This window comes from Microtus pennsylvanicus, chromosome 9 (assembly GCF_037038515.1).
Source record: "Microtus pennsylvanicus isolate mMicPen1 chromosome 9, mMicPen1.hap1, whole genome shotgun sequence".
NCBI lineage: Eukaryota > Metazoa > Chordata > Mammalia > Rodentia > Cricetidae > Microtus > Microtus pennsylvanicus.
The window spans coordinates 14,020,648-14,043,900 of NC_134587.1; the positions used below are offsets into that span (position 1 = coordinate 14,020,648).

The window sequence follows — 23,253 nt, forward strand, 5'->3', positions numbered from 1 at the left end:
AGCCCCTGATACTCTTGGTATGAGTGATATCACGTCCATTTATGTACAGAGGGCTAAACATCATACTTTTCTTCGAGGTAAACAACTTCCTTACTTGTGAACATTAATTATTCATTGTGCACTTTGGTTGATAATCTGAAAGACTGGTGATAGGAAGCCAGGACAGCATTAATTTGCGTGGATGTGTGGTGACGGTTCAGACTGTGTCTGCAGCCAAGATACTCTGTTTCTGTGCTGTATCAACTGGACCTGACCTCGTGCTTCAGGCAGAGTTGGGGAGGTATCCTATTGCCCATCAGATGCTGTTGACTTGGAAAAGGAGTGCCCAGGGATGTGTTCAATTTTTCCTCTGGAAGCATCTCACGGCAAAAGAACCTGATACCAGAAAGAGTAACCCTGGGCCTCAGATCTTGGTCCAAATTGTCAGACCTAGAAAATGAACTAGGTGATTGAGGGTCCTGAGGAAGGATAAAAAGAAAATGGAGAACTCAATGAGTTTCTTAGGATCTTGCTCCAGGAAGAACTTTAAATGTATGTAGGAATTAGCTGGACGGTATTGGCGTACACCTTTAATCCCAGCACTTGGGAGGCAGAGGCAGGTTGATCTCTGTGAGTTTGAGGCCAGCCTGGTCTACAAGAGTGAGTTCCAAGACAGACACCAAAACTACAGAGAAACCCTGTCTTAAAAAAAACCCAAAAAAGAAAACAAAATACATTTAATATATATATTGAATTTGTACATATGTATATACATATATATGTAGGAATTAAAGTATGTGCTGGTATTACATATTGCTGTGTTTTGGCTGAGTAATTAAGGTACAGTTCTTTGAGGATCAGGTAATATGATCAGGTATGTATGTAATATTAGCTATGTATAATAGTAGTCCAAACTGTAAAGTGCTAGTTGGGCACTGAGTTCACTTTAAAGTTAACTAGAAGTGCATGATAGAATATATGTGCGGTCGAATGCCTAGATGCTCCTTTCTTTCGCGACTGAGTGTGCAACCGCATGTGTGAGGCCGCTGCGGTGACCAGGGATGGACTTTTGCTATTGGACAGCACCGTGCACCGAATGGCCCTTCAGCTGATGGTCTGTGCACTTACGGCCATGACTTTAATAAACGCTGAAACAAAACCCACCGGGACTGGAGCGATGCAGGGAAACGAGCTTTACTGGCGTTTTCTGTGTGTGTTATTTGTAAGCCTCTCCACTTTTTTGCCATCACTTAAGCTGTGTTCTCCATAGCGGTCTGGCCACCTGAACCGCAAAGTATTGCTCCTCTGCCATTTTTTAGCTGAGTGGACAGGTAAGGTACTGCGTAGGCCATCTCCGGATCCTCCGCAATGCTCCCATTGCCAGTATCTCTTTCAGAGTGAGACTTTTGTGTCCGATGTTTCCCAAGCTTGTATTACTTAGCCCCAGCCCACCCCTTCTTTGCTGGAGGAATATCAACAGAGGCGTCGTTTGTGAAACGATAGGCTGGCGTTTCCTCTTGGCACAGTGCAGCTCACAGGAAGTTTTGTCTTCATCTGGATGAGGATGGAGGGTTGAAGCTGGCCAGCGGGTCCCAGTTCTCCTTGTAGCTTACCCAGGCTCATCTCTCTCTCTCTCATGGGACCTTTAGTTCAGGCAAGGAGCATTTAGTTCCGTGTTGCAGGGCTCTTGGCTGGCAGCATGAGGGTCATCTGGGTAACATACTGGGCTGAAGTTCCTCTGTCCCGTGACTGGCAAGAGAAACACATAACCCTATAGTCCGCCCCAAGTGTGCGCCTCCGTCTGTCCACCACTTGTCTCAGCTCCAGTCCCTCCTGCAAGGTCTTCTGAACAGCTGCAAATTGTTCTCTGGGGACACACCCCTCCTTGCCCAGGGTTCGCAGGCCTTTTCTTCTCCGAGGAGGAGATTGCCGGGAGAACTATAATTTCTTGGGCGCCATTGTATCAGTAGCCTGACAACCGAAGGGAGGGACGCAGGGCAGGCTGTCTACAGTTCTGTATCATGTCTCTCTCTCTCTTTCTTCTTTTTTATTTATTACAGAAAGAAATTCAGGCGATGAGTCAGTGCAGCCACCCCAACGTAGTGACTTATTACACTTCCTTTGTGGTCAAAGATGAACTTTGGCTGGTCATGAAATTACTAAGCGGAGGTAAGTGAGTTTCGTGGCTGCTTGCTTTTGTTTTCCCTTGTCTGGTGGGAGCCATGATACTGAATAAGATTTTAGACTTTGTGCCCCTCAGTCCTTGGTTTTGAAAGCCCAGATTTCTTTTTCTTTTGTTTTTTAATTTGGCTTTTGAGACACAGTTCTTCTGTGAAGCTTTCCTGGAACTCATTCTGTAGACCAGGTTAGCCTCAGACTCAAGGAAATTCTCCTGTCTCTGCTGGGATTAAAGGTGTGCACCACCGCCGCCTGGCAAGGGGCCAGATTTCTTAATAATTCTAAGCCTTTCATAATTGGATTTAATGTCCTAGAGTTGCTGTGCCCCCTTCTCCATGTAGCAAGTATCCCCACCTTCTTGGTTAGGTGATGTCCATTGCCCTAGCTGGAATATGTTCTCAGAGAACTCCAGCCCTCTGTGTCCTGTGCCTAGATCCTTAGATGTTTCCTTTTCCCATACACAATCACATTCTCTCTGTAACCTCCATGTACTCTTTTCGGTATCACTGACCAGTGTTTTGTGTGTGTGTGTGTGTGTGTGTGTGTTGTTGAGGATCCAACCCAGGACCTTCCACATGTCAGACAAGTACCCTAGCACTAAGATATACCTCAGTCCAGTTCTTTCTCTTTAAAGTCCTTTAAACACAATGTAAGTCCTCAGTGTGTTATGTTCTGTGATCAGGGAACAACGCTATGGACTATCTCTTTAGCACTTGCGTGGTGGCTTAGCACTTGCGTGGTGGCTGGTGTGCTGCAGTTTAAGTTTCTGTCCCCTGTTTCTTCACATTTAAAGTTATTCGTGGTAGCTGAAGACTGTGATACTGGTCAGCACAGAGACTCCCTGAAGAGACAGCTGCCCATTGAGTTTGGATCCTTGAACCTGACACCCTGTGGCTGCTCACTACATTGTTTCAGTTTCCATGGAGAGAAATGCTTGCCACTTCGTTGGTGTTCAGTAGTGACGCAGAGTGGCATCATCCTCATCCTGTTGTTCTTGGGGAGAGATCTCTCAAGTCAGTGACAGTTTATAAGACTCTCTCACATATGGATGGACGTTACCTGAGAACAACAAAAAACAACCCAACACCGCAATATCAGCACCAAAGAGGGGATGAAAATGATAACCAGTCATGCACGCGCACGCACGTGTACACACACATACACACGCACGCACGCACGCACGCACGTGTACACACACACACAAGCGCACACACAGGCCAGTGATATTCCGAAAGTGATAGCCACTCTGTGGCTCAGTCCTGTTCAAGACGGTTCACTTGTTTGTTGTCTCATTCCATCTGGGCGTCCTCCATGTTGTCACCATCCCCATCCTGCAGACACAGCCCCGAAGCTCACAGGACTTAGGCAGCGTATCCTGGTTGTCTAACTCACGCCCACACTTAACTGTGGGTGTCAGAGGAAAATGCTACTCTGAAAACGGCCACGTTCCCAGTGTCCTCTCCATTTCACAGCCCTGGACATCGAAGCTTAGAAAGCCTCCATGGTTTCTGCTGACGGCCCACATTATCCCTGTGCTGCCTCTCTCTGGTGGCGCTCCTTGTATACAGCTCTGGGCAGGAAGGATATCTTGTGAGCAAGAATCAATTCTGTGGTGACTCTGTTGAGCCAAAACTAGCGTGGTTGGATCTTTAGACCAGGTTCCAGCTAAAATGAAGTTAGGAATGTATTTTGTTATTGTTACTATTTTAAAGAAAGCCCCTCGCAGCAAGCAGAGGACCATACACAAGATGCCAAGTCTTGGTTGATTTGAGCATCCCTGGGTGGGCCTCCTGGGAAGCATGTCCCTGCTCTCTTAGTCCTCAGTCCTGTTCTCTTAAGTGCTTTCTTTAGTTTGTAATGAAAAGGGAATGAGAAAAGGCAGGGGAACCCCGGGGGAGCCCACAGAGCCAGACTGTAGTGCTGTGCTCCAGAGCACTCAGTTCTTCCAGGAGCCGTGGTGCTGTGTCGGTGAGGCGTCCATCTTAACTGGTTGAGGCAGAGTCTCATGGGGTTCTACTACCTCTGAGAAAGTGGCGAGCTCTGGTGACTTGGACCCCTAGACGCCTCGGTTTCTCTGCTCCAGTTGAAGAGTTCACCTCAGTTAGCCTTTCGTTCTCGTAAACTTGAGAACATCCCTGGTTTCCTTTTTGAGGACCAGATAGAAAATGCATTGTCCGAGAGTCTAGTCCAGTCTCCAGACAGGGCTTTGAAAGGTAAGGTAACAGGTTTGTAGCAAGCTTGCACAGGAAAGCGGGGATGTAGACAGATAAGGACTTGTGTTCGCCTTCTTTCAGAAGGCTAGAAATGTGTATATGCTGGTTAAGTTATATACTTTTAACAGTAAAGCAAATAATGTTTAGAGTCATTATCTTCTCTGTATGACCTGAAAATCTATGAGTTGATACATAGACGGATGCTTTCTTCTCTGAGGAGGGAAATTTCCGTTCATTTTGTTGTATGATGTTTGACTACGTGGAGTCAGTCTCCTAATGCGGGGCAGGCAGCTCGCTAGTTTGGTGCAGTACCATCTGGTGGGGAGACTCAGTCCTCTTATTTAACCATAAAGAGCCTAGAGCCAAACTCAGGTCCTGAGGTAAGCCATTTGTTAACCGTTCAGAAATGCTGAACCTCCAGGTAATTATAGCTTTAAAAATGACCCAGAGGTGTAGAATATTAATGACTATGTGTTGAAACATGCCTAGGATACCAACCTCTATAGAGTAACAAAGCACCAGGTATTTATTTATTACTTATTAAAAACTCTGTGCATAAAGCATAAGGCAAAGTTGTTTGGAGTCTTACAGAGGAGTCTTGAGGTTATGGAAAGGGGTAGCTGTGGAGTACCATGCTTGCCCCCGACCCACGTGATGGGAAGGAAGGGATGCTAATCTTTTCTCTTAACTCTCTGCGGTCTTTCCTCTCCCCCTGAACAATGTTTGCTTCTTGATTTCACTTGTTTACTTCTCGAAAAAAAAATATGTTTTATATCCTTTTAGTAGATATATTTATATTATTGTTATTTCAAAAACTGTGTTGTCCAAGTTGTTTCTGACCTCCTGGATTCCAGACATCCTTCCATTGCAGCCTTCTGAGCCCCTGAGGACCACACCCAGCTTTTAAATCTTACTTATTAGTATTACCACTATTACTGTGTGCATACATGCGTGTGTGTGTGTGTATGTGTGTGTGTGTGTATGTGTTGCCTTTAGCACAGACATACATATGGAGCTCACAAGACCTTGCAGTAATCACTTCTTTATTTCTTCTCTAATAAGTCCCAGTGAATAAGTTCCCATGAATAAGTTCAGCTTGTCAGGCTTGGTGGCAAGTGCCCTTACTGTTGAGATGTCTCACTACCCTCACCATAGACTTTAAAATAAATGTACTGGGGAATCCATCATAGGCCCTTTGTCATAGTCAAGATTCTCTGGGGGAACAGAAGTATTGGGGAGGTGGTATATGTTTTATACGCATACATGTAATTACAAAAGGAACACTAGTTTAAATGACTGGGGACTGAATGGCCCACCAGTGCCTGTTTGTCCAGTGGAGAGGCAGAAAGCCTGGCACCTGGCAGCTGGTCAGTCCCTGAGGACAGAAGCCTTAGAAGCAGGGACCAGTGATGCCGCCTCCATCTGAGGCTGGAGACCTGGAGGCTCCAGGCACAGTTGCTGGTGCCAGTCTGTGCTGAAAGATGTGTGTCTGTGGGGACAGCAGCTGCCATAGACCGGTTCACCTAGTGAGTGGAAGTCTGTCTGGGGCCAGCCTATTTGATGATACTCCTCATAACTGGGACAGGCGGGTCTCTTTCCCTAGGTTAGTGATGCATGTGCCAGTCACCCTGGACATGCCCTCACAGCTACAGTGGAAAGATGCCTTACTCACTCGTAGGAATTTCTCAGGACAGCGAGAATGGTAATGGACTTCAGTCCTCACAGCCTGGCGTCTACACAGCTGATCACACGCTTTATCACTGGCCTCGAATTCCTGGGTCCCCTCGCCCTTCCTCTCAGCTCTGTTATTATCACTGTGTGTATGTGTTTAGCTGTGTAGGTCGTGTGTGTGTGGGGGGGGGTGCCTGCAGAGGCCAGAAGAGGGCGTTGGATCCCTTGGAGGAGCTGGAGTTAAAGGCGGCTGTGAGTTCAGTGGGAACTGAGCCCGGGTCCTCTGGAAAAGCTGCAGTCTGTCTTCAGTGAGCCATCTCAACAGAGCTCTGCTTCTGGACTCTTAGTGAGAATTCGTCTCAACTTCACACTGAAAGAGTTCTTGCCAGCTTCTTAGTAGACATAGTGTTTCTGGCCTTGGGCGTGACATTTGATTCATTCCTTGGGAGTATTGAAATTAAGTAAGCAGATTCTATATTTGATGGTCCTATCTAGTGTTGTAAGGGTAGAGGGTTCTTAATGTCAAAAGGAATGGGGATGCTCATAAAAATAATCCTCCCAATTCTGTCTGTCCATTCAGGTTCCATGTTGGACATCATCAAATACATTGTCAATAGAGGCGAGCACAAGAACGGCGTTCTGGAAGAGGCAATAATCGCAACAATTCTTAAGGAAGTTTTGGAAGGTTTAGACTACCTGCACAGAAACGGTCAGATCCACAGGTATGATTTCTGTACAGCCTGCTGTTTATAATGTATAGCTCTAATTTGTAAAGAATTTCAAGGAACCATTTCCTACAGGTGGGCTTTTATATTATTCAAAAGCAACACTTAAAAAACAAAACAAACCTCCCAAGGGTAAACTTGGATGTGTTTCCTTGGTATCCTTAAGGCAGGTTTATGTGGTTACATTGAAATAGAGCAAATGTAGTAAGTGCTGTGTGGGCTCATTAAGGAATTAGTTAACATAATTACTCTTGAAATGTACTTGCTTGAACTGGATGGCATCTCCCTCTTCCTAAGGAAGGCAAGATTATTACATTTCATGTTAACAGTTTTGGGCCCGGTGGCGAGAGAGGAGGAGGCAGTACTGACTGCTTCTTCTGTAACACAGAATGAATGCTAACTTTGAAGTGGAGGAGCCAACGGAATGTGAGTTTGTGGACGGAGGCTGCACATTCGTTCCGGCCACCCAGACCTGAAATGATCACATAGAAACTTTATTAATTGCAAGACTGTTTGATCAGTAGCTTCAGTGTATTGCTAGCTAGCACTTAAATTAACCCATTTCTATTAATCTGTGTATCGCTACGTGGTTGTGGCCTACCAGTAAGGTTCCGTCTGGTGTCTGTCTCCTGTGTCGGCTTCATGGGTCCATCTGACTCCGCCTACTCTCTCCTCTTCCATCTGCTTGGAATTTCCGCCTTGCCCTGTTCTGTGCTGTCATAGGCCCAAAGCAGCTTCTCTATTATCCAAAAGTAATAAAGCATATTTACTGCATACAGAGGGGAATCCCATATCATGAGTGCCCAGTGTTTCAAAAGCAACAACATTCTGACTCTTTGGAATATTACAAATAGACAATCATTTACCCCAATAACACTGTTTAAGGAGGACCCATGAGAGAGCTGGATAATCATTTAAACCATATTTTTTAGTTTCTTAATTACCACTTTCTATAAATATTAAAATCGTTCCACAGAGTTTCATATAGTAAAGAAATAATTGCATAGAATATTATAATTAACATTTATCCTTAGTATCACCCCATAGGAGAGATTGGTCAAATTCATTGTAAGTGGGCTCTAGGACTGTTTGGAATTGGGCCACACAGGCACCTCCAAGTGGAGGCAGAATAGTCCTACGTAGACAAGGATTTAGTTCTTGATAAATATGGCAGCCTTGTGGCTTTAGGGTTAATCACTAACTCTGAAACCTAAAGTAGTCTCCTCAGTAGTGATTTAATTAAATGTAGATAATGGCTTCACATTAAATATTCGTTGTTAAAACCCTAACTTTGCCTCGGGAGCAAAGTATAAAATGACGGTGTGCTCTTAGAACTTTTAAAGTCTGCGGCGTGGCTTTCATATTCACAATGTAATGATTGTGCCAGGCAGTTGGCTTGTGTGCCGTGTGTTACGGATCTTCCAGAGTGAGTCAGTGTAATGTACAGTCCATTCTTTATGATTTACTCGCTTCTTTGTTTTTTTTTCCCAACAGGGATTTGAAAGCTGGCAATATTCTTCTGGGTGAGGATGGTTCGGTACAAATAGCAGGTAAAGCTGTGAAGGATGAAAGTCTCCCCTTGTTTACAGTACTGTTATATTTTAAGGAACGGAGGACAGAGTCTGTAGTGTCTTTTAAGAGTGTGTCTGGGCTGCACTGGTCTGATGGCCGTGCCCTTCCAGAATGCTTGGGACTGGAGCCTGGATGCGTCTTGGCTAGTTCTCTTGATAAATAATGCTATTTTAGTACAGAACCTTTTTAGAATGATCCGATTTTCAATTTCTACTTGAACAGCTTCTCTGCCTTTCAGATGGAATAAAGATATTTATACAGCTGCCAGAAAAGTCATTTGGAAAATTGGTTTTGACTGAGTTTGAAATTTTAAAACATTATATACGTTAGTTTAGAACCCTTTTATTTCTGTATGCCATAGAGCAACCACATCAGGTGAGCACATCCCATGCTCTGTTCCTTCATTCTGTTTTTATTTATTTATACATACATACATAATACATACATACATATATATATATGTATATATATATATATATATACATATATATATATATATATTAGTTATCAGCTTACCCCAAGAGCCTTGGCGTAGAAGCTACCCATATCCATAGTTTCTCTTGTTTTGCCCCAGGTCCTTGCGGGGCAGCCCCAGCCACCCTTTCAGCCATTACCAGCTCTCTGTGGCACTGGTTTTGGCTGGATAGACCTTTCCTGTAATGGACTGTTTGTGCCATTTTTTGAGTGCTTAGCCTTTTGTCCTCCAGTAGTGAAATACGATTAGCAGCCATTGCTAGCACTGTCCTTGGTGAGAATCACTGATGTGGCTTCTCTTACTAAGCGTGTTGAAGTTTGTTTCATGCTGGTGAATCAGCTTAATTGGCTTCCTCTTGAGTTAGAGGAAGACTCAGATGTGTTTGCAGAGATCTAGGCCTTGAGCTTACCTAATCATTGAACCAAAATTGACCACAGCAATTTATTCCAAGCAGAAGTCTGTTTCCAGATAAACCTGAGTATTTAGAATTATTAGAAAGCAGAAAATCTAGGATCTGTGAAGATGGCTCAGAGATCAAGAGCACTGAGGGCTCTTGCAGAGGGCATAGGTTTGGTTTTCAGTATCTACATGGTGGCTTAAGAACATCCGTAACTGCAGTTCTAGGGAACCTAGTGCTTGCTTCTGTCCTCTGTGGGCTCCATGTACACATGCAGTCTACAGATATGCATGCACACAAAGCATTCATATACATGAAATACACTAAACAAAGATTTTATACAAAGAGTTACAAGAAAGAAATAGAGGAGCTCAGTAGAAAACAAATTCTAACATAGAGACTAGACTTTTAAATTTTGGGGTGCCGGGGTCAAATGTGAGACCTTGTGAAGGCTAAGCACGTGCTTTTCCATTGATCTCCATCTTCAACCTCAAGGCTTGGCCAGTGGTCATCTCTGTGGACTCTGGAGAGTGTGGCAAGCAGGGTATGGACCTCAGCCTCTGTATTTTCATACCTAAAGAGCAACTTTTAATTCCTCTTTTAAAGGGGAGAAGACATTTGAACATTCAAATGTAGTTTTTGTTTTTCAAATAAAGCATGCTTTCCCTTAGGGAATTATAATGGAGACTATGGTGGAAAAGGTAGATTTAGTCTAGTATATTTAGTTTAAAGCATCAGGAAGTGACTTGGGTATCATTTAAGGCTTTGGGATCTGGATTGACATTGCTGTGTGTCTTCCTTAGGGTATGTCGTTGCCTCCTTTAGCCTCACCTTCTCCATCTATGAGGTGGGGTGAGATGCTTGTTAAGTAGAAATGTACCCTGTTCCTTTGTAGTTACTGCACTTTAGGACCCAGGGTTTTGGGACTGGAGGGATGGGTCAGTGGTTAAGAGCACTGGATGCTCTCCTAGAGGCCTGGTGTTTGCTTCCTGGCACCTACATGGTGACTCCCAGCTATGGGGGTCTGATGCCTTCTTCTGGCCTCCATGGGCACCAGGCACATATAGACATACATGCAAGCAAAACACCCATAAACATAAAGTGAAATAATAATAATAATAAAGACTCAGGTGTCTATGAGTTCAGCAGACTCAGGGAACTGCAAAGTATCCTACAGGGACAAAGGGCCATTTTGTGGCTGGGTTTTTTACTTTTTGCTTTTTTCCCATGTAATCACTTCTGTTTGTAAGTATTCTAGAAAATAGGGGCTAGGATCTTTGTGATTCCAAAGAATGAAAGAATGAATGAATGAATGAGTGAACTAATTAATTTTAAACTGTGTGTGCGTGCGTGTGTATTCATGGCACTATACCCGTGTGGATGTCAGGACAGCTTGGTGGAGTTGGTTCGCTCCTTCCACCTTTACATATTTCTGGAGATCAAATTTGGGTTGCCAGGTTTGCAGGGCCCACGCCTTTACTCACTGAGCCATCTTGCTGGCCCCGATACACATTTCCTTTCATTGGAAAGAGACATATTTGTACAGAAATTTTCCATTCATAATTTTACATTGCCTGTGGGTAGTGTTCAAATTATATAAGTTTCCTGTCCTATGAAACATAAACCTACTCTTGCATGTAGGGTGGCTGGTGTCTCTCTATATATTATATATGTATCTAAAATATATGTACACTGTATATACAAATTATTACATGCATATGCATATATATGAACACAGATACATGAAATACTTGGAACAGCCAATAAGATTGACAGTGGACGGAAACAGTCTAATGAAGCACACAGGCAAGTGGAGTTCATAGAAGGAAAGAAACACTCAGTGTCACAACTAGAGAAATTCAGCTTAAAACGATGTTGAGATATCTGTCCCACAAAGTCGAAGGTCAGTACATTACTGGCAGCAGAGTTACATCCACAGTGGAGAGGAATCTTGTAATCGCCTCCCACAACTAGAAGTGTGGCTTGTCTTTGTCTCTCCAGCCAAGCAAAGTGTGAGGTGGCTTTTTATAGAAGCCACTCACACACGTCTCTGTCCCACGCCACAGTCGGGGACACCACGCTGACTGCTTCTGGTCAGCCATGGTGGGAGTGTGTGCATCTCTGGAGTCTGCAGCGTGTCTTTCTGGCAGGGAGTTAGTAAGCATTTATGAGCATAATTATGGCTCTGCTAGGAACCTGCCCTCCAGCTATCCCCGTGTGTGTTTGGAATGTTAGAGGCCTATGTTCATTTGTTGGAGATGTTTTTGGAAGGGGTGATAGCCTGGGCTTGAACTTGTAACAACCCTGTTGCCCCCGCCTTCCGAGTACTGGGATTATAGGTATGCCCCACCATGCCCAGGTAGTTTGTTGGAGTATTTGTTTGTGAAAGCAGAATATGAGATGCAGCTCTGATGTTTTAAGTGTGGTGTACACAGTGTATCCATGATGCGGAATACCCGTTTGCTCTAAAGGAGGATGAAAAGCTCACTCTCGCTTAAGTGGCTAAATCAAGGCAACGGACAGTGTTGCCTTTGGTGAGAGAAGTGGGGAAGCTGAGAGGATGGCTCTGGCTTTCACACCGATGCTGGAAGGTAGGCTATCCGTGCTACCTTTTTAACTCCTTTGAGTGTGAGCCGGATAAGGTATGGCTGACCTTATAAAACCAATACAATGGCTTAGGAAACTCAACTGCCAATAAAGTGATGTGTGTGTGTGTGTGTGTGTGTGTGTGTGTTTCTTTGGGTTTAGTTCCTCAGGTACTGTCCGCTTTGGTTGGTTTGTCCCCCTCACACCCCCGCCCCGCCAAAGATTCTCATTTGCCCCGGCCTCACCAAGTATGCTAGGCTTGTTGGCTAGTAAGCTTCAGGAACTTGCCGTTCCCTGCCTCCTCTAAGCCTGGACTGCAAGCAGTATGCCCGGAACACTTGCCTTTTTAACCTGATGTCTAGGGTCAAACGCTGGTTCACATGGTTGTGTAGCAGGCATTTTCCCCAACTGAACTATCTCCTGAGCCCCCATTATGACTTTATTCTGAACATTTTCAAATGGCCACAGTAGTAATAATGAGCTGTCTTACATACTTCACTTGACTTCGGTACTTTTCAGTCTTTCGCTGTTCATTCTCTCTCTATCCTTTCCCCCTTTGCTTTGGTGGCTTTTACTGTTCCTGTGGAGTTTGGTTCTTCCGGCATCTCCGTTAACAGCTCATGTACTTGCATTTTGTCAGCCCTTAGGGAGCATCGTGTGTGTTTTTTATCCTAAAGGCTGGGGGCAGTTTGGAAAACTGCTTCAGCTCAGGAAGGGATGGGATGGGCAAAATAAACAGGCGCCCAAACCTGAAAGTACCCAGCTGTCTCGAGCAGCCTCCTTGCTGAGTGTGGACCATCAGCTGGTTGAAATTCTCAGGCCATCACGCAGTAGCTCTGTGAGGTTGGATAAGTTATCAAGCCCCTCGCTCTCTGTGAGACTAATTTCCTTTAAAAGGCATTAAAAGCTAATGCCTTTAACAGTCCTGGCACACAGTAGGTACACTGTAGCTGTCAACAGATGCTGCTCTGCTGCTGTCGCTATGGTGACTAGTGTCACTGTCATCCCTAGCGTTACTGCAGCCAGCAGGACCACAGCCCTGCCTGGAGATCATGTATACCCCTGATTGTCTTGCAAGAGATTGAGCTATGAGAGAATCTATGAGTTTCAAGAAGGTTTGCCGAGTCTAGAATTTGGAAGAAAACTTCCTCTTTATCCTTGAGTTAAGCTGAAAGGGAAGTACAACTAATTTTGTTTGTCTGGGGACAGAGCCATCCTCTCAACAGGAGGGTCAGCCTAGCAGCCAGTTGCCTTTGAAACGCAAAGACAGGTCAACTCGGGCTTTGTTCTGCCACTTGGTACCCTGCCAGTCACCTCATCTCCTCACTCTTGTCAGATTGATGATCTGAGCTATTTCCTGGGTGTCTGGAACACACTGTCCTTTTCTTCCTCACCCCTGGGATCCCCTGAGGTGAGGTTCCCTGCACATTGCTTTCTGTCTCAGACCTTCAGGTCCTTCTTTGCCAACGATGGCATGGAGTGCTGGGGCTCCGGGGGCGGGGGAGAGGGACGGGAGAAGGGGACACGCTGGGTTCCTGAGGACACCCACAGAAAGGACCTACGTTTGGTGCTTATGAGGATCAGCCGGGTCGGGGTGTGAAGGGCTGTGTTGTGTGTGTGCCTGACGCACGGTGAGGACTTTGTATAACAGCCCTTCCTTATTTCCCTCTATGCTTCTTCATGAGCTGGACTGTCCGGAGGACTATTGGCCTCCTGTCATCCAATAGACCTTTAAGTCAGCAGTTCCTACGCCATTGGAGCTACAGTTTTCTAGAATTCACCCTCAACCCCCCCACCCTGTTCTCTGAACTGAGTGCAATGTTGCACTGGTACAGATAGAATTTAAAGTGTCATTTTGAAAGTTTGAAGTATAGTGTAAGGCCATTGTGTTAAGAAGCATTTCCTTTGACGCCTCGGTGCAGGGTGCTGCTGCTGCCGTTCCCATTTCATCGCAGGTCGCTGTACCCAGTCAGACACTCGGTCACCAGCCAAACAAAAGCCGGGACCTTGGGTCTGACCATGAAGGGAACTAGGTGGGTAGGAGGGACAGAAGCAGAGACACCCAAAGCAGTGTGTGTGCACAGTTCTCCAGCTGCTTGCTGTTCTGTTTGAAGAAATGGTGATCGCTGTCCACAGACGGGCCTTGTCCGTTTTCCTCTGTGTATCCGTGCACCTCTAGGCTCCATCTTCAAAGAAAAGTTAGGTAGAGGAGCTTAATTCTTACTTATTTCTTCAAATTTATTATGTATTGTATGTCCTTTATGTAAAGAAAAGTTAGGTAGAGGAGCTTAATTCTTACTTATTTCTTCAAATTTATTATGTATTGTATGTCCTTTATGTAAAGAAAAGTTAGGTAGAGGAGCTTAATTCTTACTTATTTCTTCAAATTTATTATGCATTATATGTCCTTTATGTAAAGAAGACACTCATTCTATCATGTAGGTAAACCCCCCTTTTCAGAACCTTTTGTTTCCCCAGGGAAGATGGCTGGGGCGGGGGCAGGGACGGGGTGGGGTGGGGGATAGGGGCTGGGTCATGGGAAACCCTGGCTTTATGATATACCTGAAAAGTGTGGTGAAGAGGCTCCCACGTGTAGTTCTGCTCACAGAGGTGCAGATTGTTGGGGAGCACAGGAATATCCACTGACTTAGGGTGTAAGATGAATGACCCATGCGTTCTGTGTGTTTCCTGTGTGAGAGGCCAACTCTTGGGGCGCTAACTGTACTCTGGACGCACTTCCTCAGACCGTGGGGAAGGACCTCATAGTTCCGGGGGCCTCATAGTTCCTGGTGCAGCCCAGAAACAAATACACAGAATGAGAAGTGAAGCAGTTGGGTCAAATAGAAGGTAGGTGCTGGAGCCCAGCTTCAGAGTCTGGCTGCCTGGCTCTAGAGCTTGTCAGTTCCCCACCTGTGGGCTTTCCAGGAGGAACCCACTAACTCAGGCTTAAATGACTCCAGTTTCCGACTGAAACGGAGCCACCAGCAGCTTTGCTGAGTCTCTGCCTAAATCCACTTTGGGTCAGAGGACATAGGCCACACATCTTCCTCCTTGCTCCTGCATGTGGAAATGCAGGCATGGTTTGAGAACAGGAGGCGTCTTGGTGTCATTTGAGTAGAATGAAGCCCAGAAGTGACACCACACGCTAAAGATTGGTAAAAAAAAAAGTCAGCTGTGACGTCAGGATTACAACCCAGGGATGGAAACGCCCCCTCAGGATGAAATCAAACGATTTCCACCTTCCGCGTTGGACTTGAAAAACCCCTGCGTGACTCCCTCCCTCACAATAAACCTGGGCTGGGTTCCTTGGGGAGTGTAATAAATAGCTTTTGCCTTACTATGTGATAGAGAGAGGAATGGCTGGTTGAAAGTCACGCTTTTCCCACGGCATGGAATTTATTTACTAATTTGTCGTTCTTTCATATTGTCACAGAAAGCTCAGTGCCTGGTCTGGCAAGTCACTAAGCCTGTTTGTCCAGAATTCATGAGAGAGTATTTTGAGCAAACAGGAAGGAATCGTGAACAGGTCACATTGGGGTGGTCAGCTACAATTCTATTTATTGTAAGATTCTTCTAAACAGTGGCCAGTAAAAATGTTGATTTCAAAATCGGATATATTTCTTTGTTTTGCTTTGTCTTTGTTTCTGAGACAGAGCGATGCTGCTGAGTCCTGGCTGAGCCTGTGTAACTCAGGGCTGCCTTGGTCTCTCATGCTGGGATCAAAAGGCATGTGCCACCATCACCAGCCTAAAACATTAATTACAGGGACCTTCCTAGATGCATAGTGCTACATTATATATGATAGATGTCATGCTTATACGTTCACATGCAGTTGCTGTTTTGGAGTCTGGGGTCTCGATGTCTCTGGGACCCCATACACTCCTGTGGGAATCTGATTGCCACTAGGAGTAGCGAGTGATGCAGGCTGAGCTCTTGTGATGTGGGGAGAGAGGTGACTTTAAAAGGAGCCTGTGAAGAGATGCTTTTCCTCCTATGGTGCAAGGACGCCTCCTGCAGGCCCCGTGGATCTCCCAGAGAGCAGGGTCAGACCAGGTGGAATCTGCTGGTGTCTTGATGTTAGATGACCAGCTGTCTGAACAGGGAGAAGCAGATTTCTTCTGCCCTTAAGTTACCTAGTGGAAAGTTTGTTGTAGTTGTGTTACGGGCTCCAACTGTGCTTATGTCTGTGAAGGCTTATTTCCCATCTCTAGACTTTGTAACTGAGAAATTGAGTCTGGTCCTTAGCTAAGCAGCACAGGACACTGGAAAGTTACTCACACCAGCCTCCATTTAGCCAGCAAGGCTTGAGATCACATGACTTCCTTATACCCTGTTTCCTGGAAGGGAGATTATGTACTTTTCATCCTTGAACCCATGGCCAGCTCCTGCCTGTGTTTTGCGTACTGAAATCTCCCTGACACAGACTTCCAGAGAAGCTTGCAGGGAACTTCTGTTCCCTACATTAGCATCAGTCTTAGGAAGACAGAGGAGGAGGGGTGTGGGATTTGAGATCCAGGTCTGTTGGGCTGTTTGTGTTCCTTCTGTCTTCTTTGGACTTGGATGGAAGTGGCTGGAGTTGAGTAGGTGTTTCTTGTGTTTAGGAAACAGAGGCCTTGAGGAGGGTCACACGGAAGCTCTGCTCTGGCAGGAGCCTTTGATGAGTATGGGCGCGCTCTGAAGGGAACCATGGCGTCTTACTGGGTAGCTGCTGGCGGTATGTGCTGATACCATGGCACCTCTGGTGGACTCTGCCTGGGAGCCGTGTGACCTGGTGTTGCTCATTTTGGCGTCATAACTGTGTCGTGTGCACAGTCCTGGACAATGAAACACTAGGGCTCAGTGAGAACACAGCTAACTGTTCCTGGTGTGTGTCTTGGGGTGGGGGCAGGAACCTTACTGATTTGGCGTGTTGCCAGATGACAAGGAAGTGGTTAAAGGGCAAGGCTCCGTGCACTCTGTCTGACCTCCTGCCCCCGTTCCTTTGCTGTTCCCCTTTTGTTTGCCCTGTTGATTTCCCCACTCTCACCTGAGGGAAGAGTCTGTTGTGTGTATCTGCCCGTGTCACTTGCTGGCACGCAGTTTGAAGTCTGTCGGTGGGATAAATAAAGCTCCTAAGGAAGGCGTGGAGGAGGGACTGCTGTGACCACGTCTCCTCTCTACTGCTGCTGTCTGCCCTCGGGCTGCTGTTCTTTAGGGTCCTCTTCACTTTGCTAACACAGTCTCCCCTACAGCTCCATTTCTAGAATTTGTTCTCTGTGGAACCCATCCTCACCCTCCCCTTCACTAACCCAGCTTCACTTGGTTAAGCCGGTAGGAAGTGTGGACTGTCTAGCCCATGGCTCTGTATGGATATTGGGTCCCTTATCTTCCCTCGAAACCAGGTAACTCCTAAAGGTGACACTCTGTTGTTTACCCCTACTTCACCGGAGCTTACCTGACAGGAGGAAGGGCGTCAGGAAGTTTTGGTGAATGGGATCTGACTGGCAGACCTGCTAGATGTCTTGTCTCACGCAAGTCAATGAGATGTTTGTGGAAGAGGGCTCAGGTATAGGCATAGCTGATATGTCAGCTGAATGAGAGCTTTTGTATTAACTCACCAGGGCAGAGGGTGAGAGCATTTAAAATATCTAGGCACATACACAACTGCATCTTCCTCTATAGCGAAAGCAGGTTTTTGTTTTAGAGACAGGCTCTCATCTGTTGCCCAGCTGTCCTTGAACTCATAATTTTGCTTCTGCCTCCTTAGTACAAGGATTGTAGCTGATGGGACAATGAACCTCACCAAAGATAGTTTCTTAATTAAAAAAAAATGTTTTACCTCTATTTTTGGGTATTCTCTGCTGCAGGTGACTGTTGAGTAAATGCTGATGAACTCGGAGAAAGCGAAGCAGAGAACACAGGGGACCTTAGAAAGAGACCTTCTTTCCCTAGAAAACAGATACAGAGATGAATTAGAATATTTGATGAGTGTAGGTTGCTTTGTAGTCAACCACAACACTTGTTTTCAGATTCAGGGGTAGTTTATAATTATGTAAATGGTGTTAATTGTATTAGAATTTGATTAATTATGAGAAAAATCTCACAGACCAGTTCTTCATTTTGGGTTCAGCGAGTAAGGACAGTAAGTTAATGTGACTCCTTGATTGGGGATTTTGATAGATGGTCACATTTGATGAAAAGTCTATTGGGAACCAAGGATGTGATCGGTTCTGGAAATTGGGCTTTTCAGTCCACCTGTGCACTGCCGGGAAGAGTCGTCACCTGGGAGAGACTGTTGGCAACCTCCGCTCTTAGCCGCTGCTAGCTTCGGCTTGGGCAGAAATTCAGGGAAGCTGACTGGGCGAACCCGGTGCCAAAGAACCGCTCTTCCCTGCTGCAGAGTCCTTCCTCAGCTGTGCCCAATGAGCTACAGAGCTGAGCGTCAGGGAGATAGATGGGACTCGGTCTCCTTCCCTCTCTCCCTTGCTGCCGTCTTTCTGTCTTCCCTCCCTCCTTCCCTCCCATCCTTCCTCCTCCCTTTCCCCTCCTCTTCTTTCCTTCTTTCTAGGGTTTTAATTCTCACCATTAGATTTCATATATTATCAAAAAGTTCCCTGGAGATCTGAACAGGAGGGCAAGACTGAAAGAATAACTTGAGTCCATTCGCATATTATTTATTTATTTTTTTATTTTCCAGTTTCTCGTTTGTTACAGTCTGTTCTCCCCTTGGCAAAACGTGAACATTAGATGCTTGGGTTTAAGGTATCTTCAGTAAGTAGTTGACATATATTAATCAAGCATTTACACACAATCCTCTGAACCGAGAGAGTGGCAAGCCATGGAAGTATAGTTGTCATCAAGCATGCAGTGAAAGTTAAATAGGCAGGACACACGATAGTACATATGACGCTATATGTACGTATGTTATATGTGTGGTGTTCACGTTACAGGCAGGTGTTTTCCTGTGCATGTGAGGGGAGGCTAGAGGCCAACCTTAAATATCTTCCTCAGTTGCCCTCTGACTTGTTAATTTTTTGGTGTGATTTATGCATGTGTGCGCACATGAGTTTGTGTGGTTGTGCTTGCCCATGCGTGACCTCACGGAGGGAGGCAGGTGGTCAGTGTCGTGTGTCTTCCCTAATATCTTCCCATCTTACTATTTTGAGACAGGTTTTGCACTGAACCTCAAGCCCAGCTGGACTCCATGGCTAGTGGTACTGGGCGCTTGATACGTAGCAAATAAAGATTAAAAACACTGAGCAGCATAGCCTAGTCTACTAGTTAATTGTTTTCAATGTGAAATTTTCCTTCTTGCAGATTTGAGATCCTGCAGATTCCTTGAATATTCCGTTATCCTCAGCTAATCCTTCCTAGAACTTTGCGGAAATGATGTCAGTTGTTTCTTTGAATACTTGTGGCAACTGGAGCTATTCTCATCGTCTCCCATGGGGGCTGTCTCTTTCAAGTGTACCGACAGGCTGTTGTGGTTTCGTAGACGCTTCTGATAATAGAGCCAGTTCAGTGGAGATTTCCCCGGGAAAAGATCACCTGCAGGTGAATAAATGTTGCATGGGAAATTTAGAAGTATTAATATTTGATCTAAGATGCATATGCCTGTCCTTTTGGATACGGCCAGCTGAGGACCCTGGTGACTTGAGAAGTGTGACTCCGGCTGTGGGGATGATACGTGTATGATGTATTTACCTTTGAGCGGGGGCTGACAGCCTCTCAGCGTGGGCTTCACAGGTGAGGGAATCTGGGGGCTGCCGAGCAGTTATGGACTCCCGTGTGGAAGGCACAAGCAGACTGCTCTCAGATCTCCTCAGACTGCCCTTGCAGTGGAGGCCATCGAGCCCTCCTATGACCCCCCCCCCAGGAAATTGAACTCTACTTTCTGACAGTTCAGCTGCTCCAGGGATCAGTCACTTCAGCTAGAGGGTCGACAGCATGATATCCAAGGACCTATCTGGTGTCAGACTGTTGGAGTGGCTCCTCATTAACTCCAATCACCAAAGACATCCCCGCTCCTGTTCTAAAGTGTGAAAATCAGAGGGTCATTTCGGGCCTGGAGGATGGATTAAGCGTAGTTTCTGTCTGTGCTTATCACTGTCAGTTTCTTTAAATTAGCCCTTCTGTTCTCTGGGACACTTGGTTTTCCTTCGTTCACAGTAAGTGTCATAGTTAATAGAGGTTGACCATTGCTTAGTGTATTGTTGGACTGGAAAAACCTGACTCCTGCTTGGACTGTCAGCGTAGCCGGCCTAGGACACCAGTTTTTTAGCTACACTTGAGGGGAACTGGTTGACTGATAGCAATGTTGAGAATCAACGCCAATGATACCCTAAGTACCTGTAGGTTTGTCTCTTACTTCCTTTATTTTTAAAATGTGAAAATCTTCCTTTAGCGAAGAGAGAGATGTCATCTTAATTTGTTGTTAGAAAACGGTGTAAAGCTTGCCATTGTCTGATGTTTCAAGACAGTCAGGACGGTCTCTCTCACATTCATCGGTAGGGAACATGCATTTGTCCTGAGCAGCTGACAAGGGACTCTCCAGGGCCCAGACTCAGGAAATTCCACAGGATCTTGTTTTTAGACTATGCTGACCTCACACACCATACTGTGGATGGGGGGGGGGGGGGACTCAGCCAGTCAAGCAAGATCAGGCCAGTGAGCACCATTAATGGAAGAAGGAAGAAAGAAAACGAAAGACCGGAGCCTGGTGGGCCTCAAAGGTGCAAGGACAGCACTGAGTGAGGTTGTTAGAAGAGTCTGGTGTCTCCCCAAACCCCATGGGCTACCAGTCTCTCTGGAGCAGGGCAGGCGGTAGGGATGTAAGCATCTGATAACTGACTGTAGGCCAGTTGCTAACATGCTTATCGGCTTACTAAAAAGATGGGTGCGTTCACGGTTATTGCTTTGATAAGATGAGAATTTCACTCTTCCTGAGTGGGAGAGAGATGATCAGGGCTGTAACGTTCTGCACCTAAAATACAGTCACCACAGTTCCTCACCTTGTACCACAGCCTCTCTCTGGAGCAGTTGCCAAGGATGGACAGTTAATAGGAGTGTGGTTAAAAAGATTCTGTTGAGGGCTGACCGTGTGTCCTTACAAGATTCTGAATCTTGGCGAGGGCTGAGCGTGCTTGGCTGCTTGACCTTCAGGACACTGGCCACAGTAGAGAGTCACCGAATCAGGCAGTTCACTGCCGCATGTCATTTGTATTTGTATCACCCATGGAATTACCACACAACAACATACGTACATATGTCCATACATACTTTCCCCCAGATGCTCTTCTTGTGACTGTGATTCTCTTCATCTACGAGGTGAACAAGGGAAGCTGTGGAGCTGCTGTGCCTTGAGGATGTCCAGCACAGTGATTGGCTGTGGAGCTGCTGTGCAGTGAGGCTGTCCAGCACAGTGATTGGCTGTGGAGTTGCTGTGCAGTGAGGATGTCCAGCACAGTGATTGGCTGTGGAGCTGCTGTGCAGTGAGGCTGTCCAGCACAGTGATTGGTTGTGGAGCTGCTGTGCAGTGAGGATGTCCAGCACAGTGATTGGCTGTGGAGCTGCTGTGCCGTAAGGATGTCCAGCACAGTGATTGGCTGTGGAGCTGCTGTGCAGTGAGGATGTCCAGCACAGTGATTGGCTGTGGAGCTGCTGTGCAGTGAGGATGTCCAGCACAGTGATTGGCTGTGGAGCTGCTGTGCAGTGAGGATGTCCAGCACAGTGATTGGCTGTGGAGCTGCTGTGCCTTGACGATGTTCAGAACAGTGATTGGTTAGCAAAGTTCAACTTGGGTGTGCATTGAGTCAGAGTTGAGCATCTTGCTGTAGAGCAGGACCTGCTTCCCTGCTTCTCTGAGATGCTCACTGACGTTGCTCATTTCAGCTTGTGGACTGCACTCTGAGGGTCAAGACTAGAATTTTTTTTCTGTTTCCTAGAAATGCATCGTACTGGTCAAGGTTGTGGAATTATTGCTCCAAAGAGCAGCCAGAAGTTCGACTTTGCTTTTGGTCTTGCTTCATCCCTCTTGAGACACTTCTGCAATTACTCGTTTTGATTTATGCCCCTGGCATTAAAATCTGTACTAATATTGGAGCTGTTGTATAAGCAAAAATTGCACCGTACTAAAACTATTTTCTTGCTGATTTTTACCAAATCCTTTGGGGAATTGAAACAACTTTGGTCTTGGATGTAATGGTTAACCCTTGGCAGTCAGTAAGTACACCACGGCATGTGGTTGGGTTGGAGGAAGACAGTAGACTGTAAGAGTTAAGTCTCTGGGTGCAAACCATAGAACTGTCGTGTAGTGGGAGGTTAAGTATTGAATGCATTTGACTCTCTCCCATAGCCAGGAATCTTGGGCACACCATTTCACAGTTGCTGCAGGGCATCATGAAGGTCGTGACACTTTCCTGTTTCCTCTCTGTGTCTGCTGTGTGCTGGAATTTACCCATCTTCCTGGGCTGCTGTTAACTCCCTGCATTGCGTCTTGCAAAGGAAGAGGAGTTTCAAAAGCGAAGGAGTCTGTTTAGGTGCAGACTTTCCCACCAGAATTTGCAGTACACTCCCCTCAAATCTCCCCTTGGGTCTAACAGGCTCAGGCCGGTCACTGGCACAGAGAAACCCATCATTTGTTGCTTTCGATCTACTTAGATGCATGCAAACAGTCCAGGTTGTGGTAGGGTGGTCGCTCAGCAGTGTGTGCCGCAGGATGAGTGGTGTCAAGAATCTAGTATATTCTAAACTCCCCAGTCAGATAGGCTCGTGGAGTGGGCATGCTGAAAAGCCATTGTCACAATAGAGGGGAAATTGTCCTAAGAATGGGGGGTTTCCTTTCTAGAAGGAAACCAGCCCTGTAAGTATAGGTGGCTGCTGTCCCAGGTCTTGCCACATCTTGGCTCTATTCCCTTAGCCTTGAGTTCTGCTCCTGGCCCCGAGTGAGCGGTGCTGCCTTCTGCTGAGCAGGTTTCTGGAACCCAGAGGTATGCTACTCACTTAGACACTAAAAGTGTCCCTTCTACCTCCTTCGAGGAAGCTGTCCCAAACTCTCCTCTGTTCTTCAGCTGCAGGTTTTCCAGCTGACAGGAAGGAGGCTGTGGCCTTTGGGTTTCCACTTTGACTTGGCTGTCAGTGCCCCGAGGCCTGATGACATTTTGATGATGGCAAGGCTCCAGGAAAGAGAGAAGTTGTTGTGATTTAATTGATAAGCAAAAATAAGCTGGTGGACAAAGACCAGGTTTAATCACTCATTATAAAAGTAACACAGAAATGGTTACTTGTTCAGGTAAAGAAGCTAATGGAACTTGGCTGGCTTTTCTGACAACTGGGTAAGCTGACATTGGGAAGCAGTAATACAGGAAGCCAGGTAGTTCCACAGACATGCTGACTTCTGGCCTGGGAGGCGCTTCCTCGATCTTCAGTGCCAAGTGTGGGGCACTGGTCGGGGAGGGGGTTGGCCGGAATCAGACTTTA

At 46.0% G+C, this 23,253-nt stretch overlaps 1 protein-coding gene across 2 annotated transcripts in view; it reads left to right on the forward strand.

Moving 5' to 3' along the window:
- The window catches only part of Stk39 (serine/threonine kinase 39), a 249,030-nt gene that overhangs the window by 71,682 nt on the left and 154,095 nt on the right, over window positions 1-23,253 (forward strand). For both annotated transcript variants that reach the window (XM_075984980.1, XM_075984979.1), the window contains exons 3-5: window positions 2,040-2,148; window positions 6,622-6,763; window positions 8,261-8,316. In XM_075984980.1, the coding sequence (XP_075841095.1) occupies window positions 2,040-2,148; window positions 6,622-6,763; window positions 8,261-8,316 (307 nt within the window). The remainder of the gene's footprint in view (window positions 1-2,039; window positions 2,149-6,621; window positions 6,764-8,260; window positions 8,317-23,253) is intronic.